At 60.2% G+C, this 27,086-nt stretch overlaps 4 protein-coding genes across 10 annotated transcripts in view; 1 reads left to right on the forward strand and 3 right to left on the reverse strand.

The window, feature by feature from the left end:
• Nucleotides 1–696: 696 nt before the first annotated feature.
• SMC1A (structural maintenance of chromosomes 1A) lies at nucleotides 697–17,844 on the reverse strand. Of its 4 annotated transcripts, XM_038381244.2 has the most exons (25): nucleotides 17,505–17,844; nucleotides 16,611–16,799; nucleotides 16,406–16,518; nucleotides 16,080–16,283; nucleotides 15,006–15,244; nucleotides 12,418–12,676; nucleotides 11,896–12,036; nucleotides 11,552–11,634; nucleotides 10,786–10,993; nucleotides 9,923–10,108; nucleotides 8,720–8,899; nucleotides 7,284–7,430; nucleotides 6,877–7,014; nucleotides 6,381–6,497; nucleotides 5,436–5,542; nucleotides 5,040–5,181; nucleotides 4,663–4,808; nucleotides 4,103–4,256; nucleotides 3,788–3,898; nucleotides 3,155–3,311; nucleotides 2,608–2,762; nucleotides 2,174–2,325; nucleotides 1,864–1,933; nucleotides 1,500–1,610; nucleotides 697–1,242 (listed from the first exon to the last, which is right to left on the reverse strand). In XM_038381244.2, exons 1-25 carry the CDS (start codon nucleotides 17,611–17,613, stop codon nucleotides 1,159–1,161), a joined length of 3,702 nt encoding a protein of 1,233 aa, XP_038237172.1. In that variant the 5' UTR covers nucleotides 17,614–17,844; the 3' UTR covers nucleotides 697–1,158. The 4 variants fall into 4 exon arrangements, with proteins under 4 accessions (XP_038237172.1, XP_043357442.1, XP_043357441.1 ...); XM_043501507.1 differs by having other exon boundaries at nucleotides 3,788–4,256; nucleotides 17,505–17,751; XM_043501506.1 differs by having other exon boundaries at nucleotides 4,663–5,181; nucleotides 17,505–17,751.
• GPKOW (G-patch domain and KOW motifs) overlaps nucleotides 3,759–27,086 on the reverse strand; it is a 29,028-nt gene continuing 5,700 nt past the window's right edge. Inside the window, exons 12-14 of the mRNA XM_043501549.1 lie at nucleotides 23,899–23,905; nucleotides 6,733–6,739; nucleotides 3,759–3,779 (exon numbers count right to left, since the gene is read on the reverse strand). The gene's annotated coding sequence lies outside the window, so the exon portion shown is untranslated. The remainder of the gene's footprint in view (nucleotides 3,780–6,732; nucleotides 6,740–23,898; nucleotides 23,906–27,086) is intronic.
• Nucleotides 17,774–23,025, forward strand: RIBC1 (RIB43A domain with coiled-coils 1). Of its 3 annotated transcripts, none has more exons than XM_043501574.1 (8): nucleotides 17,774–17,862; nucleotides 19,031–19,155; nucleotides 19,939–20,020; nucleotides 20,450–20,794; nucleotides 21,189–21,307; nucleotides 21,532–21,759; nucleotides 21,878–22,044; nucleotides 22,281–23,025. In XM_043501574.1, exons 2-8 carry the CDS (start codon nucleotides 19,039–19,041, stop codon nucleotides 22,360–22,362), a joined length of 1,140 nt encoding a protein of 379 aa, XP_043357509.1. In that variant the 5' UTR covers nucleotides 17,774–17,862; nucleotides 19,031–19,038; the 3' UTR covers nucleotides 22,363–23,025. The 3 variants fall into 3 exon arrangements, with proteins under 3 accessions (XP_043357509.1, XP_043357508.1, XP_043357507.1); XM_043501572.1 differs by lacking the exon at nucleotides 17,774–17,862 and adding an exon at nucleotides 18,746–18,857; XM_043501573.1 differs by lacking the exons at nucleotides 17,774–17,862; nucleotides 22,281–23,025 and adding an exon at nucleotides 18,742–18,857 and having other exon boundaries at nucleotides 21,878–22,048.
• HSD17B10 (hydroxysteroid 17-beta dehydrogenase 10) lies at nucleotides 23,094–27,002 on the reverse strand. Of its 2 annotated transcripts, XM_038381359.2 has the most exons (6): nucleotides 26,814–26,987; nucleotides 24,787–24,951; nucleotides 24,442–24,606; nucleotides 24,144–24,272; nucleotides 23,781–23,889; nucleotides 23,094–23,522 (listed from the first exon to the last, which is right to left on the reverse strand). In XM_038381359.2, exons 1-6 carry the CDS (start codon nucleotides 26,838–26,840, stop codon nucleotides 23,332–23,334), a joined length of 786 nt encoding a protein of 261 aa, XP_038237287.1. In that variant the 5' UTR covers nucleotides 26,841–26,987; the 3' UTR covers nucleotides 23,094–23,331. The 2 variants fall into 2 exon arrangements, with proteins under 2 accessions (XP_038237287.1, XP_038237289.1); XM_038381361.2 differs by lacking the exon at nucleotides 23,781–23,889 and having other exon boundaries at nucleotides 26,814–27,002.

A 27,086-nucleotide genomic window follows, 5' to 3' on the forward strand; every position in this document is an offset into this window, starting at 1 on the left:
ATGGCTTGCTGAGCACGTCTGGGCCTTCTGTCTGGGGGAATGCATCTTTGGGGACACCCCGCTTGCCCCACATGCTCCTACCCCTCGCAGTTCAGCATGACGATAATTGACTCCAACCCACTCTCATGTTTCAGGGCACCAGGCGGTTGCCTGGAGGGGTCAGGCAGGTTATTTGCTCCGTGTCCCCCCCAGGCTGCCCTGGCACCAGGACAGAGGACAGGGGGCTCTCAGCCGCTCCGGGACACTGGTAGGGGAAGGTCAGACGAGCAGGGAGCTGGCACCACCTGGCCGGTCTCACCTGATTTCCTGCCACCGCACAGATCTAGGCCAGGGTTGGCACTTTCTGGTACCCTGTGCCATGCCTGGCCCACCACCTCCGTGCCCTGAGGGCTGATGGCTCTGGTCTCAACCAAGGGGGGGGGGGGGAAGAAATCAGACCCAGAGGCCCAGCCTCCCCCACATCTCCCTAACAGACCCTTCCACATCAGATCAGCACCCCCATTTTGCCCACCTCCCATCACAGTCCCCTGGCTCGTACCCAGGGCCCCATTCCAGGGCACGTGCCCCCCTGGCAGGGAGCAGCAGGGGGATACACACACACACACACACACACCAGCAGGTCTGATCCCCTCCAGCAGGGGGCGAATGCACACACAACCCCCCCACCACAAAGATTGACCTACTAGCCGTCCAGGAAAGGGGAAAATCTGGTTTATTTTGTGCAGAAAGACACTCCACACACACACACACACACACACACACACACACACACAGAGGACTCGAAAAACAACAGCCCAGTGATTCCCCCCCCCGCACTCTGCCCTGCCCCGCCCCCTCCCCGCCACCTGACTTCTCCCCTAATTCCAGCCCTCCCGGTGCTAAAACTTCCAAGCCTGATTCCCTGGGGGCTGGTTTTTAAAAGCAAGTTAAATAGCATGATTCTAAAAATTGCATCGGAGGGGTGGGGGGAATTGAGGGCCCCCCCCGGGATAAAACCGCTACCCCCAGTTTTGTGGGAGACAGGTGGCCCCCACCTTAGAGACGAGGGGTTAATAGGCCCCCCTGGACTGCACTGGCAGAGGCAGTGAAATGGTTAAAAATAAATGAGGAGGGGGGTTTAACCCATCACATCCCCCCCCATGGCAGCGTCCGGCCGGCTTATTGCTCATTGGGGTTCGGGTTGGCATCGGGGTACTTGGTGAGGTCAAAGGTCAGCACTTTGCTGATCACGCAGTCCCCTTGCTGTGGAGAGAGGGAGGAAAAGGGGGGGGGAGAATCAAAGATGGATCAAAAGGTGGGTCACTCCCCCCCCCACGCCTCCCTACTGAATCTGTGCCCCCCCCTTCAGGCAGGGCCTGTGGTCCGTGACGCCCCCCCACTGCCCTGCCCACCCCCGACACCTCTGCCCTCTCCCCGATGCCCTGTGCCCCTGGATACAGGCACCCCGACAGCCAGGGCCCCAGCCCCCAGCAGAGAAGTGTGCGGCATCCCCCCCGTACCTCGGGGTAGACCCCGATCAGGCTCTCTGCCTTGGTGTAGAATTCCTCCTTCAGCGAGATGACGATAGCCTGGAAGTTGCAGGTGGACTGCTCTTTGATGTAGTTAGCCACCTGTGGGGAGCATCGGGGGGGGGTCAGTGGCGGTCCCCTAAAGCCCCCAGCCCACCCCCTCAGACCCCATTCCCAGCTCCAGACCTTCCCTCCAAACCCTCTAAGCTATGGGGGTGGGTCAATAGGGCACCCCCTTCATGACCGCCTCCCCCAAACCACTTCTCTTTCCTCTACCTGCCCACCCCCCAGCTTCCCACCCATCACATGGCCCACGGAGGCCCCTCACTGTTGCCCCCCTGCCAGCCCCACACACCTTCCCGATATTGGTGTTGTCCAGCGCGGCGTCGATTTCATCCAGCACGAAGAATGGGGCGGGTTTGTAGCTGTGGAGGGAGCGGAGACGAGGGGGTGATGGGGAGTTTGCCAATGACCCTGCCCCACAGCCCCCTGCTCTCAACCACTGGACCCCACTTCCCTTCCCAGAGTAGGAGAGAGAACCCAGGAGTCTGGCTCCCACCTTCCCTGCTCTAACCACTATTCCCCTTCCCAGAACCAGAGAGAGAGCCCAGGAGTCCTGGCTCCCACCCCTGCCACTCTAACCCACTGGGCCCTAGCGTCCCTACCTGTGGATAGCAAACAGAAGGGCTAAGGCTGCTACAGTTTTCTCCCCTCCGGACAGGTTGTCCATGGGCCGGAACCGCTTGCCAGGGGCCACGCAGTTATAATTAATTCCATCCAGGTACGGCTCTTCGGGGTTCTCCGGGCCCAGGAACGCCTGCAGAGGGGGATGGGAAGGGCAGTAAAGGGTGTGGCCCGAATGAGGGGGAGCCTCCAACCTCAGCATCCCCACTTTCAGATTAAAATCATACTAAAGTCTCTAGCCCTCAGTGACTGGGGAGAAAAGCTCAAAAAGGCAACAGAGCCTGAGTCTGCTGAGAGCCTAAGCCCCATTGCTCGCAGAGGTGCATGCACATGCATCTCAATGGGGGTTAACTCCCAACCCAGCGTGGGGTTTGGGTGGAGTCCCAGAGGGTCTCAGATGGGGCAGGGAGCTCACCTGGGCGCTGCTGTTCCTTGACAGAGCCTTGTAGATCTCGTCGATGTTCGTGGCCACGGACTCGAAGCAGGCGTTGAACCGGTCAAATCGCTCCTTCTTGATCTGCTCAAACGCCTGCTTGGCCTTCTTGGCGCGCTTCCGGGCTGCCTCAAACTCTGCGGGGTGGGGTGGGGGTGGTGAGCGGGAACCCAGGCGCCGGGCTCCCACCCCCCCGCTCTAACCACCAGCCCCCGCTGCCCTCCCAGAGCCGGGACGAGAACCCAGGAGTCCTGGCTCCCAGCCCCCCCCCGCTCTAACCACCAGCCCCCGCTGCCCTCCCAGAGCCGGGACGAGAACCCAGGAGTCCTGGCTCCCAGCCCCCCCCCCGCTCTAACCACCAGCCCCCGCTGCCCTCCCAGAGCCGGGACGAGAACCCAGGAGTCCTGGCTCCCAGCCCCCCCCGCTCTAACCACCAGCCCCCGCTGCCCTCCCAGAGCCGGGACGAGAACCCAGGAGTCCTGGCTCCCAGCCCCCCCAGAGTTGGGGCAAGAACCCAGGCATCCGGTACCGTCGGAGGTCTCCTGAAACTTGTCCCGGACGCTCTCCAGCTTCTCCATGGCCTTCATGTTGGGGGCGGCGATGCGCTGGAGGACGCTCTGCTGTTCATTCAGCTTCTGCTGCAGCTGGTTCATCTCCTGCTTGATCTCGTCTTCTGCCTGGGCATCCTGGGGGCGGGACAGAAAGGGAGGGGTGGAGCCGGCCACTCTCATGCCCCACCCACCGCCCTCCATGGGCCCATCCAGCCCCATATCTCACCTTCCCCCAGATCCATCTCCCAGGCCTCAGAGGAAGGTGCAAATCGACAATGGGGTGGCTGGAGGGAGGAGACTTGAGAACCCTCATCCATTTTACAATCAAGCGATTGTCTCCATGGAAACCCTTGTTGGCGGAGGAACCCTCTTCCCCCCGCCGCCCAGTGGCGGGGAGTCCCGCAGGGGAATCCCGGCAAGGTTGCTGTGGCAGGATCCCTAGTGGTGGGGAATTCCTTAGGCTGCTGCCCACGGGAGTCCCACCCCCAGGCCCTGTGCACTGGGATCTCCAGTGGCGGGGAGTCCCGCAGGCTGCTGCCCACGGGAGTCCCACCCCCGGGTCCTGTGTGCCGGGATCTCCAGTGGCGGGGAGTCCCGCAGGCCCTGCCCACCTTGAGGTCCTCCGAGAGGTCACTGTAGTCGATCTCGATCAGGGCCTCCCGGGCATACATGTTGGAGGTGCGCTGGGAGCTGCTGACTGGCTCCTCGCCGTGTGCCCCGCCCTGGGGGGAGACGGGGGAGGGGGGAAGGTGAGCGAAGGAGGGAATGGGAAGCACAGAGCCCTCCCCCTGCACTGCCCCCTCCCCTTCACTGCCCCATAGTGCCACTCCGCTCCCCGCAGCGCCACGCCCCCCCACTCCTCCAGCCCCATTTGTGCCCCCGCTGCCCCCCCCAGCATCATGGCCAGTCCCCCTCCCTTCCCCCACCTCCTCCTGGCTGATGTCATCCATGGTGCCCTTGGAGAGGGGCAGTTTGATGTCCTGCATCTTGCAGGCCTGCAACAGGTTGTGGCGGTCGCTCCGCTTCTGCTCCAGCTTCGTCTCGATGGCCGTCACCTCCTTCTGCAGGTGGGTCATTTCCCTGCAGGGAGGGGGAGCGGGCCCGGGGTCACTGGCGGCCCCGCCGCCAATGGAGAGCTACCACCCACTGGCCCTCCCCCTTCCCCATCCTGCCTCACTGGCCCTGCCCACTCTCCCAGCCCTACCCCCCCTGCACCTGAGTCAGTGGCCCCGCCTCCAATGGAGAGCTACCACACACTGGCCCCTCCCCCTTCCCCACCCCAACAAACCTAGATCACTCACTAGCCCCGCCTCCAGTGGGCATCTCCCATACACAGGCCCCACCCCACAATGGGCCCAGGTCACTCACTGGCCCCGCCTCCAATGGAGAATCATCAATGCAGTGGTCCCACCCACTCCGCCATATCACATGGGGCGGGGGCAAGTGGAGACTGGCTCCCTGATTCCACCCCCTGGCTGTCACTCACTTGTTGGCCCCGCCCAATTTCTTGCGGATCTCCTCCATCTCGTGGTTCTTGTCGTTGACCTCGGATTTCTTGGCCAGGTGCTGGTTCTTCAGGTCCTGCAGCTGGGCCATGGTCTCGTCGATGATCTTCATGTGACGTTGCTCCTCCTGCACAGGGGAGGGGAGAGTGAGCCCCGCCCACAATGCTCCTGGGGGGAACGAGCCCCATCCACCACTGCCCATATGGCTCCTCTTGGACAGGGGGAGGAGGAAAGAGGCCCCCCCTTCACACCACACCCCCAACACTGCTCTTCCAGGGTAGTTGGAAAGGGAGCCCCACCCTTCAACGCAGCACCCCCTTCCCTCCCCCAGCACCCAGATCCCCCCCTTGCTCGGTACCTTCTTGAGCTTCTCGATCTCTGCCTCATCCTTCTTGACGGTCTGCTCCCACATGTGCACCTTCTCCTGGTCCTCCTTCAGCTGGTTCTTCTCAAAATCCAACTGGATCCCCAGCCGCGTCTTCTGGTTCTCAAACTCCAGCCTGGGGGAAGGTAAGAGTCAGAGTGCAGGGTTCTCCCGTCCCCCTGTCCTCTCTAGGGGGCGCCGGCTCCCATCCAGCTGCAGGGCAGGGACTGGCTGGCTCAGGGGGCGGGGAATGGGATCCGGAGTCTGTCCCTTCCAGGAGGTGCCAACTCATGGAGCCCCAGGGTAGGGGCCAGCTGGCTCATGGGGTCAGGAAATGGGGCCTGGGGCCTGTCCCTTCTAGGGGCCACCGGCTCCCATCCAGGCCGGTACCTTTTCTTGGCAATCTCGTTCTGCCGCTTCACTTTCTCTTCCTCGAACTCCCGGATGTTCCTCACCCCGATCTCACGGCAGAACTCCTCGAACACCTCATCCTCCACCTGCCGGCGGGGGTGTTGCTGTTAGACCCTGGATGAGGGGTGCCCCTTCTCTGGCCCCATCGGACAGCCCCAATTCCGGGTCCGGAGCTACCAACCTGGCACCACCCAGGAGCGTCCAACACCCTGCACAGCAAACTGATCTCCTCTCCCTTTGAGCAGGAAGAGACCAGCAGCAGCAGAGAGGTGGAGCTGGGAGCATAGCCACAGACTACATCCCCCAGGATGCAGCATGGGAGTGCAGCCGGGCAATGCCATGTGGATGACACCACTCACAATGCACTGCAGCAGAAGAGAGCAAGGGATCAATGCTATTTTGACTACATCCCCCACAATGCATTGCTGCAGAGCAACGCCACACACACTACACCCCTTACAAGGCATTGCAACAGCATAGCCTCAAATGCATGCCCCCCTATCACCACCACACCAGGCCACCTGGCAGAATGTAACCCCCACAATGCATTGCAGCAGAGGACAGACCAAAGCAATGCCACAATGCAGGGACTATGTCACCCACAATGCACTGCTTCCAGGACACTATGCAGACTGCTTTCAGAGTAGCAGCCGTGTTAGTCTGTATTCGCAAAAAAGAACAGGAGTATTTGTGGCACCTTAGAGACTAACAAATTTATTTGAGCATAAGCTTTCGTGAGCTACAGCTCACTTCATCGGATGCATCTTCATCGGATGAAACTTATGCTCAAATAAATTTGTTAGTCTCTAAACTGCCACAAATCCTCCTTTTCTTTATGCAGACTACGTCCCCCACGATGCACCGCTTCCAGCATGTGGCACAGACTATGACCCCCCCCCCAGCCCCAGCATGCCTCAGGCTTACCTGGTTCATCTTCTCCTTGAGGTCCTTCATCTCCCGCTCCCGGCTCTGGATGATTCGCTTGATGTCGTTAATGCGGGGCCCAAAGTTGGCCAGTTCACTCTCCAGCTTTGACTTCTCCTGCACGCGGGGGGGGAGGGGGCTTGTGAGGGGGGGGCAGAATACCCAGCTGGGGGAGTGGCCTACCTCCCCCCCTTAGCCATTTCCAGCTCCCCTTACCCTAGCAGGCCCCCCAACCCTATCCCCACCCGACTGCAACATGGCCCCTGCAGCCCCAATCTTGTCTCCCCACACCCCAGCAGGCCCTGCATAATCCCCCAGGACTTTTTACAGCCCCAACCCCCAGCTAGGGAACATCTGTCCTGGCGACCCCGCCGATGCCACCTCCCAGAAACAGGTGTCTGGGGTCAGAGACTCCTCAATCCATTTAGCCAGCCCCCCTCTGAAGAACGGCCAAGTTGACAGCAGCAGCCCAGGGGCAGTTGCTTTACCACTGTACCTGGAGGTTCAGGGCGAGGTGACGAGTCTTGGTCTGTTCCAAGTCGCTCTGGGAGTATTTCAGCCGCATCTGCAGCCCGTGGGCTTGGGATTGTACCTGCCGCAGCTCGGCCTCTTTGCGCTTGGCCTTCATTTGCTCCTAAAAGTCACAAGAGAGGATTTTAACAACAGTCTGATGGCTCACCTGCTGCTGAGGTGCAGCCACCTCTGGGGAGGAACAACTAGGGAACAGCCGCACATAACGCTGCACAGGGACGGCCCAACCGGCACTGAAATGCAGCCACCTCTGGGGCAGGGCAGCTAGGGAACAGCCGCACATACCACCGCACAAGGCAGAGCTGCCTAGCTCCCAGCACTGCCTGCCAGGAGAGAGCACCCCTACTGGATCCGACCCCCGGCCTCCCTCACCTTTAACTCCTCTGTCAGCCTCTCCTTTTTCTCCTTCAGCTTATCCACGGCCTTCTCATCCCAGCGCCGGGCCTTGGCCTTCAGGTCGCTGGCGCCTCCGGAGATCACCCCCGACTTCTGGAACAGGGTGCCGTCCAGAGCAACTGTCTGCAGGGGTGAGAGCACGGCAGGTCAGGGCACGGCTCCTGCGATGCACCGGGCACGGCCTCCCGCTCCCCGATGCGCCGCAGCTGGGGCAAGGTTCAGGGATATCGTCCAGACGGCCTGGAAAGAGACTGCAGCGAACTAGGGACACGGAGGCTAGATGAAATGACCATCAGGTGGGCGGGAAAAAAAAAAGGTCTTCAAAGACTATGGGTCGCTGTCAAATCGGGAGGGCGCATCCAGCTCCCGAGGGGCTTGGGCCCGGGGCCGGTGCGATTCAACATTGTCACGGATGATTCGAGTGATGGTGCGGAGAGCGGGTTTATGAAATCTGCGGCCGAGCCGGGAGGGTCGCCAGCCTTTTGGAGGGTGGGATTAGAGCCGGGGTCTGAATTCAGCAAGATGGCAGGGAGCCAGGATGCTTGGGTTCTCTCTCCAGCTCTGGGAAGGAAGTGGGGGTCTAGTGGGTTAGAGTCTGACGGGTGGAGGTGGGAATCAGGATTTCTGGGTTCAGTGTCCTGGGTCCGGCTTGGGGCGCCGCACTTGGAGGAAGATGGGGCGAAATTGGAGATGGTCTGGAGAAGGGTGACAAAGATGATCCGAGGTTTCGCAAACCTGACCTAGGGGGAAGAGGCTGTGACACGGGGCGTGCTAGTCTGGAGAGCGTTGGGGTCCCGGGGGCTGATAACAGGCTTCAGAGCCGCGAAGGGCTGCAGGAAAGTGGCTGGGATCAGCTGTTCCCCGCACCTGCTGATGGCAGGATGAGAAGCCACGGGCTTCAGCAGCAGCAGGGGAGACTGAGGCTGGCAAGCAGGAAAAGCTTCCCCGTTTGATGGGGAGCCAAGTGCCAGAATCGGCTCCCAAGGGGGGGTGTGGAAGCCCTGTCATGGGAGGGGGTTGGGCAAACCCCTGCTGGGGTGCCCTAGGCTGACTCGGGCCCATCTCGGCGCCGGGGTGGCAGATGGGACACCCTATTGAGATCCCCTCCAGGCCAATTTCTAAGATTCTGCCATGCGGCTCCGGTCCCCGCAATGCACCAGGGTGGGGGGCTGGGAACCCAGACTCCTGGGTTCCGTCCCTGGCTCTGTGAGGGGAATGGGGTCTAGTGATTAGAATAAGGGGCTGGGATTCCAGACTCCTGGATTCTCCCCGCAGCCCTGGGAAGCAAATAGAAGGGGTCTAGTGGTTTGGGGGCAGGGCTGGGAGCCAGGATGCCTTGGTTCTCTCCCGGAACTCGGGAGGCGGGGGTGTCTAGTGGGTTGGAAGGCAGGACACCTGGGTTCCTGGCTCACCTTGTGCCTCTGGTGGCCCCCGAAGGCGATGCGCCGGGCGTCCTCCACGTTGTCGCACACCAGGGCATTCCCGCAGGCGTACTGCAGGGCCTTTTTGATGTGGGGTGGCTCATAGCGGATCACGTCGATCACCAGCTTGGCCCCCTTCAGCTCCCGCAGCTTCTCATCCGTGGGCTTCACCTGCGGGGGGGGGGGGGAAGAGATCGCAGGAGACTCCCAGTGCAGTGGGGGGGGGGGTGATCACAGAGCCAGGGAGGAGCGGAGGAGACAAGCACGTGGGGGGGGTGCAGGGAGGGGGGAGCGCCAGCCAGGGACCCCGTGCTACCAACTGGCAGAGCCCCTGGGAAACACATGGCCAGCTAATACTCCCGGGGTCACCCATCAGCACTGGAAATTAATCACCCCCCAGCAGTGAGTTCCCCAGGTTCACTGTGTGTTGGGTGAAGGAATATGTTCGCTCGTTTGATTTAAACCTGCTGCCTGTTAATTTCAGCAGGTGATCTCTGGTCCTTGTGTTGCGTGAAGGGGTGAATGACACGTTGTCCACACCAGTCACGAGTTTAGAGCCCTGTCATATCCCCCCTCAGTCGTCGCTTTCTTAAGATGACCAGTCCCGGTCTCTGTAATCGCTCCTCATATGAGGAAGGTTGCAGACCCCCAATTGTTTCCATTGCCTTTCTCTGTACTTTGCCCAATTCTAATATATCTTTCGAGAGACGGGGTGCCCAGATCTGCCCACAGCATTCAAGGCACCATGGATTTACACAGCGGCATGGTGATATTTTCGGTCTTATTCCCCATCCCTGTCCTAACACGCCGTTGGACTTTTGGGACGGCGGCCGCGCACACAGAGCAGGTGTCGGCCCAGAACTATCCAGGACGAAATCGACGCCGACCAAGACAAACCGCAGCCTATTGATGAAGGAAAGACAAAGGCTCGGGTGGGTACGTCCCGGGCTGCGAAGAGCCAGGCCGTGAGCTGTCTCGTGAAAGGGAGCCCCAAGCGCTGGAGGGTTCTGGGGGGGGGAGCTGGCACAGGCTGGGCGTGGATCTGAAAGGGAGTCAGGAGGCTGCTTCACAGGGAGCATATCACAGAGGGACCAGGGGCCAGGTACTCGGGGGTCAGCGTGTGCCTATCGCTGATGGGGGCCGAGAGGGCAGGCGGTGGGGGAGCTGCAGGTGGGGAGGGGAAGGGGGGCTCACCTCCAGGTAGTCCAGGGGGAGAAAGGTCTCCGGCTCGCCTCGCTGCTCCTTGATGTACTGGATGCAGTCCCTGCCAGTCTTCTCCGAGTCCACAATGATGGCGTCCATGTTCTTGCCCAGCACCTTGGTAACGGCAATCTGGTATTTCTTCTGCGTGGGCTGGCAGAGGTCAATGAGCCGCCCGTACTGTGTGGGGGGATGAAGGGGGGACAGGGGGTGAGCGGGGCAGGGACCTCCACTCCCTGCTGGTCCAGAGACCCCCCCATCCAAGAGCCCCTTCCCAGAGACCCACCCACCAAATCCATCCCATTTCAGAGACCCCCTCATCCCTCCTGTTCGAGACCCCCAAATCTCACAATCCCTTTCCAGCGACCCCCAAAATCTCTCCCGTCCTGGAGATCCCCCACCCCTCCTGTTCCAGACCCCTCCAATCTCCCAGTTCCTTCCCAGAAACCCCCAAAATCCCTCCTGTGCCAGAGACCCCCCCAAATCTCAGGCCCTTCCCAACCCCCTAAAATCACACCCACCCCAAAGAGCCCCCCACCTCTCCTGTTTCAGACACCCCCAAATCCCTCCTATTCCCAAGACTCCCCCCAAACTCCCTCCCATGCCAGAGACACCCCCCATTCCCAGACACTGCTGCAATCCCTCCTGTTCCAGAGACCCCAAACACCCCCATGAGCTCCCCAACCAATGGGAGACCCCAGCAAGCCAACAGTCCCCTCCCAGCTGCCCCTCTCCCCCCAAAATTACAGAGCCAGAGACCCCCCCCCCCGCCACCCCTTTCCCCCAGGCACCTGGCCCCACCCCCCATGTGCCAGGGGAGCTAGCACCCCATAGATCGCCTCCCCCCAGCCACGCACCACGGAGCCAGGATAGAGGCGCTTGATGCTCTCCATGATCTCAGCCTTGCGCTGCTGGCGGCTGTTCTCCTGGCGGTCGATGCGGGCATCGCCCAGCTGCTCCATCACCTGGTTCAGCTCCTTGTTGATTTCATCAATGCGCCGCTTGGCCAGCTCCACCTCCTCTGTCAGCTCCCCCTCCAGCTTCTTCTGCTCCTCCAGTGACTGCCTGCAGGGGGCGCCAGCGACTGCTCAGAGGACTGCGCCTCCCTGCCCGGGGAGAGAGCCCCCCGCTCTCCCGAGTACCCACTGCACGGGGACAGCACCCTCTGCCCGGCCCCCTGCTCCCCCCAGTACCCACTGCCTGGGAAGAGTGTCCCCATCTCCCCCCCAGTACCCACTGCACGGGGACAGCGCCCCCTGCCACCCCCAGTACCCATTGCCCCGGGGAGAGTACCTCCTGCCAAGCCCCCCCACTCCTCCCATTACTCATTGCCCGGGGACCGCGCCCCCTGCCGAGCCACCCACCCTGCTCCACGCAAGCGCCCCCAGTACCCACTGCCATGGGACAGTGCCCCCTGCCGAGTCCCCCGGTACCCACTGCATGGGGACAGCACCCCCCGCTAAACCCTCCCTGCAGCACACTGCCCCCCCAGTACCCACTGCCGGGGAACACCCCCCTGCCGAACCCCCTGCTCCCTGGCCCCGATTGCCAGGGGAGAGCACCCCCTGCTGAGCCCCTGGAGCACAGTGCCCCCTAGTGCCAGCAAGGCAGGGCAGGGCATACTTGCTGGTAGCGATGTACTCCTCCAGCTTCTCAATCCGCTTCTGATTCTCCTCTATCTCCCGCAGCTTCTGCTTGATCTTGGCCTGGGAAGGAGACGCAGCGTGAGGCGGACGGACAGATGGACGGCTGCGCCGGAGACGGGGGAAGGGTGAGTAGCAGGGCCTGCTTTTGAGCCCAGGGCTTAGACATCAGGAAGGAGCTCGTTAGCCTCTGGGCTCGTGACGGCGGCACCGAGAGGGAGGAGCAGAAATTGGCGACAGGGGCAGGTGGCGTAGGGAGCATGCCTGGGAATCCCGGCAGTGTGGGGAGAGAAAATTGGGGAAGGATCCTAGGTCCTGTCTCACCTCAGTCTCCACTTTCTTCCTCTCCTCCAAGTCCAGCCGGTCCTGATCTGCCTTCTGGTCCCGGTTAAATTTCTCCAGCTCCTGGGCCAGCGTGGCGGCTCTTTTACTGGCCTCTTCCTTCAGCCGGTGATATTTCTTCACCTGCAAGGAGAAAGAGAACAAGACAGCAACAGCATCAAACCTCAGCGGCAGAACAACACTGCACGGGGAGGGCTCGCTTGGTGCTAAGATGCAGCCACCTCTGGGGTGGGAGAACTGGGGAGCTGCAATGCCACACACCAATTTAGGACAGGAAATGAAAGAAAATCCTGTCTGTCACTGAAACTGCAGGAGGCTCATTCTGGGGAGGGGGCAGAATAGGATCCCCAAGGTCAGAATTGACCCAGATGCCGGGGTTCACACACCAATGCCTCAGAAAAAAGGATCTTAATACATACAATTGTTCAGGGCATCATCCCTAGACAATCTCTGGCAGCCCAGTCCCCCACCCTGTTCCCTGCAGCCCAGCGCCCCACCCTGTACCTGGTTCTCTTCGAGGGTGAGGTCTCGCCCCTGGCTCTGGCTCTCCTCCTCCATACGCTCCTCAAACTCCTGCCGAGCCTTCTCCACCGACAGCATCTCCTTCTCCAGCTCGTCCATGTCGCCTTTGCGCTTCTTGTACTGCTTCTGGGCATTCTGCAGGGACTTCTTGGCTGCCTCCAGCTTCTTGATCTTGTGAGAGGTGTTCTCCTTGGCCTTGATGTACTGAGGCCGCTTCTGGTTCAACTCAGAGTCCTTCTCCCTGGGGAAGTGGGGGGGCACCATGGGTTCCAGATCCCCATTCTACTCTAGGCTGTGCTTGTAGGATCCTAGGACATCCAACTTGGACAGCCCACCTGCTCCATTCTAGATTACAGCGCTTCTAAGGTACATTTCTATGCCGTTCTAGACAACCCAACCTAGACAGTATCAGCTTGACTGTGCTAAATCACGTTTCTAGATCATACGTAATGTTCTAGGATGCCCAACCTAGTCAGTGAAATCACCAAATTTCTAGTTCATACGTGATGTTCTAGGACATACAACCTAGACAGCGTCATATTCTTTGTTCTGAACCACCCTGTGTCTACACCATACAAACATAATGTTCTAGGCCACCCAACCTAGACATTGTCATCTGCCAGACCTGTATCACTGTGTTCTAGACCATACACCTGTAGTGTTATAGGCCACCCAGCCTAGCCACTATGACCATGCCTCATTCTGAATCACTTCGTTTCCAGAGTTCATGTTCATACAATTCTAGGCCACCCAACTTAGACAGTGTGACCTGCTCCATTCTAGATCACCTCATTCTGGAGCAGTGGTTCACAACCTGTGGCTTGCTTCCAGCCCAATCAGCACACAGCTGCATGGCCCATGTGAAATCCTCAGGGGCATACAGATAGTATATATAGTGTGTGAATGCAGCCCACATAACACAGAGAGAGCTGCATATGCGGCCCACAATGGTAAATAGCTTGAGAACCGCTGTTTTAGAGAGTATATTCGTACTACTGTAAACCATCCTACCCAGACAAGTATGCTCTAGATCACCTGAGATGCTCTAGATCAATGTTTCTGGAGTCTATATCCATCCCGTTCTAAGCCACCCAACCTAGACAGCATCACCTGGCCTATTCTACACCCCGTTTTCTAGGTTACCAGAGTGGCATTCCAGGCCATGCAATGCAGACAATGTCATCAGCCTAATTCTAGAGTGCGCATCCAAAATGATGTAGACCACCCACTCTAGACAGTGTTATCTGCCACATTGTACATTACTTTGTTCTAGAGCATATGACCAGACTGTTTCAAGTCACCCAATTTATAGTTCACCCACATTCCTGCACCATCAGATCCTGTTCTAGACCAGCCATGATTCTAAAGGGGACCATGACCGCTGTCATTCTAGAACAAGCCCCATTCCACACTGTTCCACCACCAGTCCCATTCCAGAGAAACCTCCATATACCACACCCATTCTAAACCATACTAATGTTGAGCTAGACTGACCTAATCTCCTCGACCAACCACCCCTTGTTCTAGACAATGCAACGTTCTAGACCATGCTACTGAGATCAGAATCACCACTACTAAATTTAATCACCTCCTTCTAGCCCAGGACACGTTCTAAACCTAACTCCATTCTAGAATGTAATGCGATCCTGCTGGCTTCAGCCAACCTTACTCAAACCATACTGCTGCCCCGCACTTTGGTTCAAGACCTAACTCAGTTCCAGACCACCCTTCCAAACCATCCCTCTTAAAGACTATACAGTCGCCCTCAGCTCTAGACCCAGTTCCTTTTAAACTGCACCCAAGATGCCCAAAACTATATCAGTATCCCCTCATTCTAGATTGGGCTCCTTACTAGACCATACCCTTCCCTTTCTAGCCCACAGCACATGCATCAGTCCTGCCCCCCACTCCCTTTCTAGAATCTTGCCTCCAGTTCTACAGTGCAGCCCTATCCCCGCTCCTGTTCTAGTGCGCCACAGTGGTTCTAGAGTATAGCCCACACCTACTCATGTTCTGCCATCTAGCTCCCATTCTAGAGCAAAGTCTCCACCTGTTCTAGTGCAACCCATAATTTTACAGCACAGCTGCCCCCCGATGAAGTGAGCTGTAGCTCACAAAAGCTTATACTCAAATAAATTTGTTAAGTCTCTAAGGTGCCACAAGTACTCCTTTTCTTTTTGCGAACACAGACTAACACGGTTGCTACTCTGAAACCCCTTTCTAGTGCAACCCCAGGTTCTAGAGTGCTGCACATACCCACTCATGCTCTAGAACAAGACCCAGCTGCAGTGTCCTCCATCCCATCCTAATGTGCAGTCCTTCCTCTAGGCCTAGAAGGGGAAGGGCCATTCTAAATCTCACAAGAGCTAGAGCCCTTCTCCTGTTCTAGAGTGCGCAGTGACCTGATCTAGAAACTTTAATCCTATTCTGCAGTGCACTGGTCCAGATTGTCTTCATTCTCCCATTCTAGGTCATAACAGCACCCTCTTGCTCCAGTGTCTCCCAGCCCCACTCTGGAGTGTGGTCCCCTCCTGTTCTAGCACCCAAGTTTTACCGCATGCTGCCCTCACTTGATCTCCTTCTCGATCTGCTGCTGCTCCCTCATCATCTTGCCCAGCTCCTTCTTCTTGTCCTTGAGCTCATCCTCCACCTTGTCCATGCGTTTCTTGTCCTTGTCGATCTCCTTGTTCTTGGAGCCCAGCTCCTTGTTGAGCTTCTCGATCTCGGCCTCGTTGTGGTACAGCTTGAAGAGCTGCAGCTGGACCTGGGCCCGCACCACCTCGTCCTTCAGGCGCTGGTACCGGTCCGCCTGCCCAAGTCGTGCATGCAGTAAACACCAGGTTGGGGGAAGATTCCCATCCCACCACCTCCCCCCTCTTCTCCCCTTGCCCCTTGGAAACCTCGTCATACTTCCTCCTCCTTCTGCCCCCCAACCACCCCTGCAGATACCACCCTACTCCCTGCAGACTCCTCCGACAGGCCAGTCAAGGGATCCCACTCCACCCTCTACCCCCACCCTGATATCCTGCCCCACGCATTAAGGATCCTGCCACACCCTTTACTGCCTCCTGAAATCCTGTCTCCACCCTTCCTCCCAAGGCATCCCTCCTTCTCCGTCCCGCTGAGGGAACCCCCCTCCAGCTCCAACCCTCACCTAAAGATCTCACCTCCCCGTCCTCCTACTGCCCCTGCCCTTCTAGATTCCCCTCCCTACCTCCCAACCCCAGCCCCCACTCCACCTTCTTCTTGTGTGCCCTGCCTCATCCGCCTGCCCCCTCATACACTAGGGCTCCCCACAGGCTCCAGAGACTGTATCCAGCCCCCTACTCCCCCCTGCCCTCCAAATCCCACACAGATCCCCCACCCATTAGAACCCCCACACAACCCCCACTCCCCACCCTGCTCCCACCTGACCCCCAAGTCCCACCGAGCCCTCAAGTGCCCATCCACTAGAACCCCCCTGCACCCCAAGACCCATCCAATACTTCCCAGATGCCCCACCTGCTAAAGCCCAGCCATCCTTGAAAACACCACACGACCCTTAGAGACACCACCCCAGTCCCTAGATTGCTGTCCCACTGCCCCTACCCCCACTAACCGCCCAGAGATTCCTGCCTCCCACACGCCCAGAGATTCCACCCCACCTCCTCCTTCTCCTGCTTGGCCTCCTTGCGCTCAGCTGCGATGTTCTTCTTGCGGTGATAGTTGAACTGCGTGTCCTCCTCGGCCTTCACCATCTCCTTCTTGCGCTTGTCGTACTCCTGGGCCAGCTCTCCTGAGCGGCTGATCTCCTCGAACAGCGCCGTGCGCTCCTTGGGGTTCTTCATGGCAATCGACTCCACCGCCCCCTGCGGAGAGCGGGCCAGGGCTGGGTCAGGCTCACAGAGCCAGCCAGCCCGGTCTCTATCCTTCCCCCCCCGCCCTCCAGCCTGCATGGCCCCACAAGCCTTGCACCCCCCCTGCCCCTCACCTGGAAGACTAGAAAGTTCCTGGCTTTGATGAGGATCCCCAGCTTCTCCAGCTCCTCGCTGTACTCACTCAGCTGCACCACTTTGTTATTGATCTTGTATTCCGACGAGCCCCCTGCAAGGAATGGCGGGGTCAGTGCTGGCAGCGCAAGGGGCGAGCCCCCCGCAGCCCAGCCCCCGCCCCCCAGTGCCCCCCCCGGGTCTCACCCACGATAACACGCGCGAAGGTGCGGTCCTCGGCCCCGTCCTCGGAGTACACCATGCTGACGAAGGCCCGGTTTGCAGCTGGCTTGCCCACGGGCGCCCCGTGGATCAGGTCCCGCAGCGTCTTCACCCGCAGGTTGCTCGTTTTCTCGCCCAGCACGAAGCTGATGGCGTCCATGAGGTTTGACTTGCCTGGGAGAAGGGGGGGGGGGCTCAGCGCCCTGGGGCTGGGGGGCTCAGCGCCCTGGGGCTGGGGGGCTCAGCGCCCTGGGGCTGGGGGGGGGAACCTGGACTGTACCACATGCCTTTCAGGGAGGGTTTGTCCTCTGGAACAAGCTACCCCTCCCAATGGGGGTGTTGGTCAACGGCCCGCACCATCCCCCCTTCCCCCATATGGGGGTCTTTCTGCCCCTTCAGTGGGGGGTGCTTTCCAGGGACTGTACCATTCCTCACTGGGGAGTCCCATGGATTGCACTGCCCCCATGGGGGGGCGGCTGCCCCCGGACTGTACTATCCGCTCCTCCGCCATAGGGACATGGGGTCCGCGGTCTGCACCATCCCACCTCTACCCCTCACATGCGGGGGGCGGGAACAGTCCCACGGCCTGAACCATCCCCCACCCCACGGTGGGTCCCGCGGGCCGTGCCACCTCTCATAAAGAGAGGGGGCTTCCGTGGGCCGTACCACACCCCCCCGTGGAGGGGGGGATTCCGCGGGTACCAACTCCCGTGAGGAGGAGGCTCCCGTGGGCCATACCACCCCGCCAGTGGGGAGGGGGCTCCCCTGGAGAGGGGGTTCTGCGGGCTGTACCACCTTTCGCAAAGAGGGGAGGTCCCGTGGGCCATGCGAAAGACCCCGTGGGGCGGGGGGAGCCGCGGATGGTACCACCCCGCTTACCGGAGCCGTTGGGCCCGATGATGGCCGTGAACCTCCGGAAGGGCCCGATGATTTGCCGCCCCTTGTACGACTTGAAGTTCTCGATCTCGATCAGCTTCAGGAACCCCATGGCTGGGGGGCTGCAGGGGGCCCTGGGGAGGGAGGGCTACGGCGGCCCGCGGCGGACACGCGAGCCGTCGGGCGGGAATCGCGGCTCGGCCACAGTCACCCCCCCCTCCCACCCGGAACGGCAACAGAGCAAATCTCGCGAGAAACGCCACAGTTCCGGCGAGACCGCGCGGCTCCTTCCCGTCAGCAGGCCTATGAAAGGGGCCGCGGTTCGGAACGCGATTTGCATAGCAGCGTCACGCCTCCTTGGGTAATTTGCATATAGGGACCCGCTCCCTGCTCTTTCTCCGCGCTGATAGGGCCGCGCCTCAGAGCCTGATTTGCATATCGTGACCGCCCTCTGCCTCCCTCCCCGCTGATAGGCCCGACGCCGTCATTTGCATAAAGGGGCGGTCGGATGGCACCGAGTGGGAACGGGAAAAGGGAGTGGGCTGTCCCGTTACCAGGGAGACCAGGCTCTAAACAGAGAGAGAGAGAGAGAGAGAGAGAGAGGGCGGGAGGGCTGGGGGCTTAGGTGAGTGGGAGCCCGGCAGTCAGAGGGCGAGGGGCCAGGGAGCGAGGTCAAAGGGCAGGGAGACGGGGTCAGAGGTCAAAGGGTCGAGAGAGGGAGGACAAAGGGCAGTGTGAGGGGGTCAGAGGTCAAAGGGCTGAGAGGGGGGTCAGAGGTTAAAGGCAGGGAGAGGGGGTCGGGGTCAGGGGTCAGGAGTCGAAGGTCAGTGCAAGGGGCTCAGAGGGTTAAACGGTACAGAGAGGGGGTCAGATATTAAGGGGAGAGGGGTCAAAGGTCAGGGAGACCCACAGGGGTAAGAGGTCAGGGCTCAAAGCTCAGTGTAAGGGGGCGGAAGGTCACAGCAAGTGGGTCAGATATAAATGGGAGAGGGGTCAGAGGTCAAAGGGTAAAGTGAGGGGTCAGAGGTTAAAGGGCTGGGAGAGGGGGTCAGGGCAAGGGTGTTCAGAGGCTAAAGGGTGGTGTGAGGGGGGGCCAGAGGGCTGGGGGAAGGGCCTGGGGGTAAGAGGGCAGGGCGGGGGGGTTGGGTTAAAGGGTACGTCGTGGGTGTCAGATATTAATGGGAGAGGGGTCAAAGGTTAACAGGGTAGGTGTGGGGGTCAGAGGGTAACTTGCAGATAGGATGGGTCAAAGTCAGAGGTGGGGGCAGAGGGTAAAGGTCAGAAGGCAGATTCCCCATGTCCAACCCTCAGCTTCGGGGACCCCAGATTTAACCCTAGTCCTGCCACAGCGGAAAGGTTCCCCCCCAGATCTTTCACAGCTCCACAGGAACGAATGCCCTACTCCCCTCCACTGGGAGCCCGGACTCCTGGGTTCTCTCCCTGGCTCTGGGAGGGAAATGGGGGTTGGTTGCTGGGCGGGAGCTGGGAACCAGGACTCCTGGGTTCTAATTTTCTTTCCTCCCACGTAGGCGCCAAGATGCACAAAGTGGACATACTGCTGGAGACCAAGGAGGCGGCTGCCCTCAAGGCGCGGAGGGAGCGAGAGAAGCAGCGGCTGAGCCGCATCTTAAACTCACGCCACCGCACCATGGGGGTGAGCCCTGCGGGGACCCGCTGCATCCTCCAGGGAATGCAATGCTGGGAGAGGGGCTGGATCTGAGCCCTCCCCCCTGACCGGAGCCCAGAGCAGGAGCAATGGCTGACCCGCAGGGAGGGCTCTCACCTACACAGCTCCCGGGTGCTACCCCCTCCAAGGGGCATTTGGCACCCATCACCTGCTCAGTGCTTGGCCTCACCCATCCGGGTATCAGGGAGCCCTGACAAAGTTGGGCACCATCTGCTGTGGAACAAGCTGAGACACAGCACCGAATTTCACTCAGAGGCCACCTAGCGGACACCAGACAGGAGTGAATGGTTTTTAGATCAATGGTTCTCACACTCTTGTACCGGGGATCCCTTTCACACAGCAAGCCTCTGAGTGCGATCCTCCCCCATACATTAAAAACACTTTTTTTATATATTTAACACCATTATAAAAATTGGCAGCAAAGCGAGGTTTGGGGTGGAGGTTGACAACTCACGACCCCCCCATGTAATCACTTCACAACCCCTTGAGGGGTCCCGACCCCCAGTTTGAGAACCCCTGGTTTAGATTGCAGGCCTGGGTTCTGTCCCCGGCACTGTGAGGGGAGTTGGGTCTGGTGGTTAGAGCGGGGACTGGGAGCCAGGACTCCAGGGTTTTCTCCTTGGCTCTGGGAGGGGAGCAGGGTCTAGTGATTCAAGGGGCCAGCGGGGGAGTCAGGACTCCTGGATTCTTTCCACAACTCTCGGAGGATTTTTGCCTCCTTGGTAGCTCTCCCCTACCCTTCTCCCCAAGGTGGACGTGGAAGCCCTGAGGAATCAAGTGGAGGAATGGAAGCTGAGAGTGGAAACGGAGAAACGCCGGGATGAGACCTATGGTGAGAGCTCAGGACAGTCCTGCCTCGCCCACCCCTTTGATCTCTGGGGGAGGTGTCCCTGAACCCCAGTATAAGAAAGCAAAGCATGGGGAGGAGCAGGCCAGTGAGATGGCAGGACAGTGGGGGTCCTCTGTCTCTGACCAAGATGAGGGCTGGCTGTGGCGGGGAGATCCCAGCTATTCCAGCCCTGGTTTCTCCAGCAGGGGGTGCCATGGGGATTGGGGCAGGAGAACGGGCTCAAGATGGGGGGAGATGCCCACTACTCCAGGCCTGGCCTCTCCAGCAGGGGATGCTATGAGGCGTGAGACAGGAGCACTGGCTGCTGTGAGGAGCTCCTTGCTACTCCAGCCTTGGTCTCTCCAGAAAGGGGAGCTGGGCAGGAGCACTGGCTGGTGGGGGAAGAGGGGATCTGACCCTCTTTCCCCACAGACGCCGAGCAGGTGCTGTGCGACCGGTTGGCGCAGATGCTGGAGGAGGAGGAACGTCAGCGGGTGCGGTGCCTCCACCAGGCCGTGCAGGAGTTCCGGGAGCAGGAGCAGCCACCCCCCACCCGACGGGAGTGGGACCTGTACAACCCCGAGGGGCTGCGCCAGGACCAGCCAGCCCGGGTCAGCGACTATGACCCACGCTGCGGTCCTGCCAGCCTGCAGCGCTTCGCCGGCGAGGACCTGGCACTGCCCACCCGCCGTCGGCTGCAGCAGGAGCAGCAGTGCCGCAGCCTAGAGGACCAGCGCGCCAAGCGGCAGTGGGCCCTAGCCAACGCCAAGTACGCAGGTGAGAGCATGAGCATAGATCTAGTGGTTAGAGCAGGGGGAGTGCAGCGGCTGGGACCCAGTACTCCTGGGTTCGGTGGGAGAAAAGTGGAGTCTAGTGATGTAGAACAGGAGGAGGGGGGCTGGGAGGCAGGACTCTTGAGTTCCTTCCCTTCAACGGTCTGGGAGAGGAGTGTGGTCTCATGGTTAGTGCGGAGAAAGCTGGGAGTCAGGACTCCTGGGTTCTGTGGAAGGACAGTGGGGTCTAGTGCTGGTTAGAGTGGGGGGAGCGGGGAGCCAGGACTCCTGGGTTCTCTGGGAGGGGAGTGGGGTCTAGTGCATTAGATCAGGAGGGAGGAAGGACTCCTGGTTCCAAAAGTAAAGCCCCTCAGGGGCTCTGTACCCTGTCCTGACAGACACGCTGGAGGATAAAAAGCGGGTGGAGCTGGATCTGCGGGCACAGCAGCTGGCCCAGCTGGAGGAGGAGTGCCGCCGCGCCAAGGATCTTGCCATGGCCAACTACAACCGGGCCCAGGTAACCCCCAGCCATCAGACGGGGACCGGAGGGACGGGGGCTGTGGAGCTGGCAGAACTTGGCATGGGTTGGACAATAGGGCTGGCTCCTTGGCCCCAGGGGATTGTGGGATACCAGGTCTCACCTGCTCCCTTGCCCTGGTGGGATGTCAGGGCAAGACCACTCTGGGGCTGAGGGGGTCCCCACGTCTGGGGCTCAGTGCCAGGTCTCCTCTCTCCCCCCAGGCAGTGGACACAGCGGAGCAGCACCAGCTGGCGTGTCAGCGGGAACAGGAAGACAACCAAGCCGAGATCCACAACCACCTGACGGGACAGCTGCTGACAGAGGATCCAGCCGTGGCCGAGAGCCTGCTGGGGCCTCACCGCGTCATCACCAATCGCTGGAAAGGCATGAGCCCTAAGCAAGTGGAGGCTGTGCGGAAGGCCCAGGAGGAGCAACGCCAGGAGAATCAGGTCTCCAGAGGAAGGGAAGGGAGGGATTCCAACAGTGGGGAATGTGGGGAGCGCTGCCCAGCGCGAAATGGGGCACTGTTCCCCCCCTTCACCTGCCTCTCTCTTTGCCCCACCGCAGAGGCTGCGGGAGGCGGAGCGGCAGCGGGAGGCTGAGTGGGAGACGCAGCAGCAGCTGGCAGCCCGCGCGGCCATGGCACTCGAGGAGAAGGAGCGCTTGTCCCGGCTGCAGCTGAGGAAAGGCCTGGATGCCTACAACCAGCAGCTGGCGCAAGAGCAGAGGGCCCAGTGAGTGCCCCCACCCCCATGAGGAGCAGGGCAGGTGTGGGTGCAGGAAGAGGTGGGGCTATTTGAGGGGTGTGGCTGGGGAGATGCGGAAGCAGGAGGAGGAGAGATTGGGCAGGGGCAGATGTTGAAGGGGCAGGGCTGGGGCTATACGGAGGCGGGGCTGGGAGGTACAGGGTTCAGAAGGGGCGGGGTCAGGTGAGTTAGGCTGGCGGCTAAGCCCCGCCTTTGTCTTGCAGGCAGCAGTACCTGCAGAGGGAGGTGTACACCAATCCGCCCAGCGCCCAGTACCACCTGCAGTTCAACACCAGCAGCCGCTAGGCCCAGCCCCACGGCACCAACTTCAAAAACCCCATGGACTGCCCCCGCCCCACCCCTATCGGGACACACCCAATCCCCTGCCCCAATCCCTGCACCCCCAGGACACACCCAATCCCCATCCCCTGCCCCAGTCACTACCCCCACCCTGCTGGGACATACCCCAGTTCCCTACCCCACGGGACATGCCTAATCCCAGCCCCCTTCCACACCGGGACACCCCCAATCACTACACGCACCCTGCTGGGACACACCCAGTCCCCACCCCCTTCCAGGACACAGCTAATCCCTGCCCCAAACACTACGCCCACCCTGCCAGGACACACCCAATCCCCCCATGGACACCCCTGCTGCCGCGACACACCCAGTGCTCTCCTCTCCTATGACCGGGACACGCCTCCGCTCTCCCCTTGCAGAGGAGATCTGACACTCGGCTCTGTTCCTTCAGTCACAATGGCATCCAATAAACCCTCGTGCCCCACAGCATACTGCCCCCCAAGGTCTGTAGCACAAGGCAGGAGAGTGCTACGCACCCTTCCCCGCATGTCCCTCGCAACCCGGCCCCCGCCCTGCCCACACTGCCCCCAGCCGAGGGCAGCAGTCAAGAATGGGAGAGGAGGGGGAATTCGTGGTTACAGCAGGGGCTGGGAGCCAGGACTCCTGGGTTCTCTCCCTGGCTCCAGGAGGAAAGTAAGGGTTCGTGGCTAGCAGAGAATCCTGAGCACTCCTGAAAGCACATCGAGACAATCGTTTATTAAGGCCCAGATGCCGACTGGGGCAGGAGTCAGAACAGCTCAGACTCCCCTGCCCCCCCCCGTCCTCATTGTGCGGGGGATGAATCACTGCAGGAGTCCATGATTAGAGTCCAGAGAGGGCGGAGCCACAGAAGGGGGGGAAATCAACCCCACCCCTTTTCAGGGGCAGCCAGGGGAGGGGGAAATCAGCACCCCCCCCGAGGTGTGGGGCAGTGGCTCAGGGCTGCAGGCGGATGGCCCCATCCAGGCGGATCACCTCCCCATTCAGCATGGGGTTCTCCACGATGCACTGGACCAGGTGGGCGTATTCCCCGGGCAGCCCCAGGCGGCTGGGGAAGGGCACCTGGCGAGCCAGGAACGTTCGCACCTTCTCGGGGAGCCCTGCCAGCAGGGGGGTGGCGAACAGACCTAGGGGGAAAAGAGACAGTGAGGGGGGGCTGGTTCTCTGCTACCTCCCCAGCTCTGCCAGTGCCCCTCAATCCCAGCCCCCAGGAGCCCCCCCCGCTACCTCCCCAGCTGTGCCAGTGCCCCTTAATCCCAGCCCCCAGGAGCCCCCCCCGCTACCTCCCCAGCTCTGCCGGTGCCTCTCAATCCCCACCCACAGCCCCCTTTTCTCTCAGCCCTGGGCTCCCCATACCGTGACAGGAGCTATCCTGGGGTTGGTACCTGGGGCGATGGTGACGACACGGATCCCCATTGGGGCCAGATCCCTGGCGATGGGCAGGGTCATGCCCACGATGCCCCCTTTAGAGGCAGAGTACGCAGCCTGACCCACCTGTGCGACAAGCAGAGCATGAGCTGGGGTGCAGGGACATGGGGGACTGCCAGGGGAGAGCATCCTTCTCCCAGCCTTCTGCCTGCTCCCCACAGCACAGCACCCCCTCAGTGTCCGGCCCTGCCTGCCAGGGGAGAGCACCCCCTGCCCAGGCCCCCGCCCCGCAGCACAGCACCCCCAGTGCCCGGCCCTGCCTGCCAGGGAAGAGTGCCCCCAGCCCAGCCCCCTGTAGCACAGTGCCTCCTAGGGCTCACCTGGCCCTCGAAAGCAGCCACGCTGGCTGTGTTGACAATCACTCCTCTGTGCCCATCGGAGTCAGGGGCATTCTTGCCCATCTCACCAGCACTCAGTCGGATCACGTTAAAGGTGCCAGCAACATTGACCTAGGGGGCAGGGCAGACAGATCAAACCAATGAGTCCACCCAGCACCATATCCCACCCCCCAATCCAGCCCATTATGCCTCCTTGGTCCCCTCTCACCACCATGGTGTTGGCAGGGCAAAGGGGATCAGGGAGGGGATGGAGAGAGGGGGTCCCTCCAGCCCCACTCACGTTGAGGACCCTCTGGAAATCCTCCAGGCTGTGGGGCGTGTCCTTCTTGGCATTGTAGGTCTTGACAGCCACGGCAATTCCAGCACAGTTCACGGCCAAATCCAAGCGCCCAAACTTCTCCCGCACCAGGGCCAGGACCCCCTTTATATCCGCCTCTGACGTCACCTGAGCCACCGGGCAAGGAGGAGAAGTTAACCCATGTCACCTCTGCGCCTGACCCCACTCCCCTCTCAGAGTTGGGGAGAGAACCCAGGTGTCCTGGCTCCCAGCCCTTCCCCGCTCTAACCCGCTAGTCCCAACTCCCCGGCCAGAACCAGGAATAGAACCCAGGAGTCTGGGACCTACGTCAGCTGGAGCAAAGACGCATTGTTCCCCCAGCACTTTGGCCACACTTGGCCCATCCGACGTTGGCAGGTCCACGATCACCGCGCTGGCTCCCTGTTGCACCAGGCGCTCAGCAGTGGCGCGACCCAGGCCGGAGGCCCCACCGGTAACCAGGCCAACCATTCCCTGGGGGCAAAAGCAGAGGAAGGGGGCAGTGAATACACACACAAAAAAACCCTGAATACCACCCATAGCTTTAATGGGCTATCCCAGACCCCCCATTTCATGTGCATAATGGACTGTCCCTATACGCCTTTCTTCCCGACCATAATGGTTTCTCCCAGACCCCCCCATCACATGTGCATAATGGTCTTTCCCTACACCTCCCTCTTTGCCTGTGCATAATGGTCTCATCCACAACCCCCCTCCTAAAGTGTGCACACTGGTCTCTTCCTAAGAGCCCTGAATCTTGCACATAATGGTCTCTCCCTAACCCCCATCACTATAATGGGCTCTGCTTACTGCTCTCATGAGCATAGTGGTCACACCCAGGATTCCCTTGTACTGTGTTATAGTCTCTCCCTAATCTCCCCCAGGAATATAATGGTCTCTCCCTTCACAGCCTCCTCCTGCTAGCTGCATAATGGTCCCTCCCAGCCCTGCCTCCTCCCAGTGCACAGAACAGTCCTTTTCTTCGATTCCCACCCCCGCTGTCAAATGGTCTCCCCCTCTTCTCAGGCTCATCATGGTATAGTCCAGCATCGCTCTGCTGCCCATGTGTAAGGGGGCGTGGCTACACTTGCAGATGTGGAGCGCAGGGAGTTAAACCTGCCTGCGGAGAGGAGAGCGCCCTAGGGAAGCAGCGGTGCATTGTGGGCAGCTACCCCAGCATGCAAGTGGCTGCAACGTGCTTTTCAAATGGGGGGGGTGGAGGTGGAGCGTGACAGGCAGTGTGTTGTGTGTATGGGGGGGGAGAGGCGGTTTTGGGGGGCTGAGACGTGTCAGCATGCTGTCTTGTAAGTTCAGACAGCAGCAACCCCCCTGCCTCCCTCTCTCACACACGGCATTCCACAGTAACGGTTGCTTTGTCTGAGGGCAGATAAGAGCCAGCTGTCAGAAACGGAGCTTTCCAAGGCCACATCCGCATTCCTGCAGCGATTCCAGAACAATGCCAAGAGTGGCCACTTGACGTCAGGGGACTATGGGACGTTTCCGGAGGCTGACCAGAGCGCAGTAATGCAACACCTCGTTCACACTGGCGCCGCGGCGCTCCAGCGGGGTGCAGCAAATGTTATTCCACCTGCCGAGGTGGAGAGCAGCAGCGCTGTAGCCGCGGAGTCAGAGCGCTCTACGGGCCTCACCAGCGGGGATGGGGAGTGAGCTAGTGCGCCCGAGGCTGCTTTATTGCACTGTAACTGGCCAGTGTAGCAAAGCCCCCATAGTCTCTCCTACCCAGACTCTCCCATCTTATTGTGTACAGCTGTCTCACCCAATTACCACCCCTCGTTCGATGGTCTCTTCCATCCCAATGCCCCCCATTGCGTAGAATGGTCTCTGCCTCTCACCTCCAGCCACCACTATTGGTTGGTTTCAGAGTAGCAGCCCTGTTAGTCTGTATTCGCAAAAAGAAAAGGAGGACTTGTGGCACCTTAGAGACTAACAAATTTATTAGAGCATAAGCTTTCGTGAGCTACAGCTCACTTCATCGGATGCATTTGGTGGAAAAAAACGATTCATCGATGAAGTGAGCTGTAGCTCACGAAAGCTTATGCTCTAATAAATTTGTTAGTCTCTAAGGTGCCACAAGTCCTCCTTTTCTTTTCACTATTGGTTGGTTTCTCCCATCCCAATCCCCCCCCCATTCTACACAATGGTCTCTCCCAGGCACAGCCTCCCAGCGGTCTCTCCTGCCGACGTGGGCGCAGCGGCCTCCAGCCCCGGGGAGATGCCTAATGAGCTCACCCATCTTGTGGTGCCTCCCCCCTACCCCGCATAGAATGGTCTCACCCTCCCCGCGCCTTATGCCGCGCTGGTCCCCGCCCGGTTACCTTCACGCTCCTCAACGCCGCCGCCATCTTGCTGCCGCTCCACGCCCCGCCCCCTTACACAGGGGCTGACCAATCAAAGGCAAGGCCACTCTTAAAGGGGTGGCAGACACTATTTAATAATCAGGGGCTATTAATACCCAGAGGGAGGGGCTCTTAAAGGAGAAGGCGCAGGGAGAACTTAAAAAGAGGGAGGCAAAAAATGAACATAGCCATTAAAAGGGAGGGAGGGGTTAAAGGGGCAGGGGGAGCCAGGACGCCTGGGTTCTCTCCCCA

Source organism: Dermochelys coriacea, chromosome 23 (genome assembly GCF_009764565.3).
Source record: "Dermochelys coriacea isolate rDerCor1 chromosome 23, rDerCor1.pri.v4, whole genome shotgun sequence".
NCBI classification, from domain to species: Eukaryota; Metazoa; Chordata; order Testudines; family Dermochelyidae; genus Dermochelys; species Dermochelys coriacea.

Bases quoted from the DNA above. Each gene is read 5' to 3' on its own strand.
- SMC1A (XM_043501506.1), bottom strand. From the start codon at position 17,613: ATGGGGTTCCTGAAGCTGATCGAGATCGAGAACTTCAAGTCGTACAAG. The intron at 15,245-16,079 runs GTGGGGTGGAAT...CGACTTGGGCAG, and splicing joins CCAAGCAGGAGAAGGAGGAG to GCGGACCGGTACCAGCGCCT. The intron at 1,611-1,863 runs GTGTGTGGGGCT...TGCTCCCCACAG, and splicing joins ACAACACCAATATCGGGAAG to GTGGCTAACTACATCAAAGA.
- RIBC1 (XM_043501573.1), top strand. From the start codon at position 18,743: ATGGGTCAAAGTCAGAGGTGGGGGCAGAGGGTAAAGGTCAGAAGGCAG. The intron at 18,858-19,030 runs GTTCCCCCCCAG...CCTCCCACGTAG, and splicing joins AGTCCTGCCACAGCGGAAAG to GCGCCAAGATGCACAAAGTG. The intron at 19,156-19,938 runs GTGAGCCCTGCG...CTTCTCCCCAAG, and splicing joins CACGCCACCGCACCATGGGG to GTGGACGTGGAAGCCCTGAG.
- HSD17B10 (XM_038381359.2), bottom strand. From the start codon at position 26,840: ATGGCGGCGGCGTTGAGGAGCGTGAAG. The intron at 24,273-24,441 runs GTGAGTGGGGCT...CCTGCCCCCTAG, and splicing joins ATTTCCAGAGGGTCCTCAAC to GTCAATGTTGCTGGCACCTT. The intron at 23,890-24,143 runs GTGAGCCCTAGG...CTTGTCGCACAG, and splicing joins TGGCTGCTTTCGAGGGCCAG to GTGGGTCAGGCTGCGTACTC.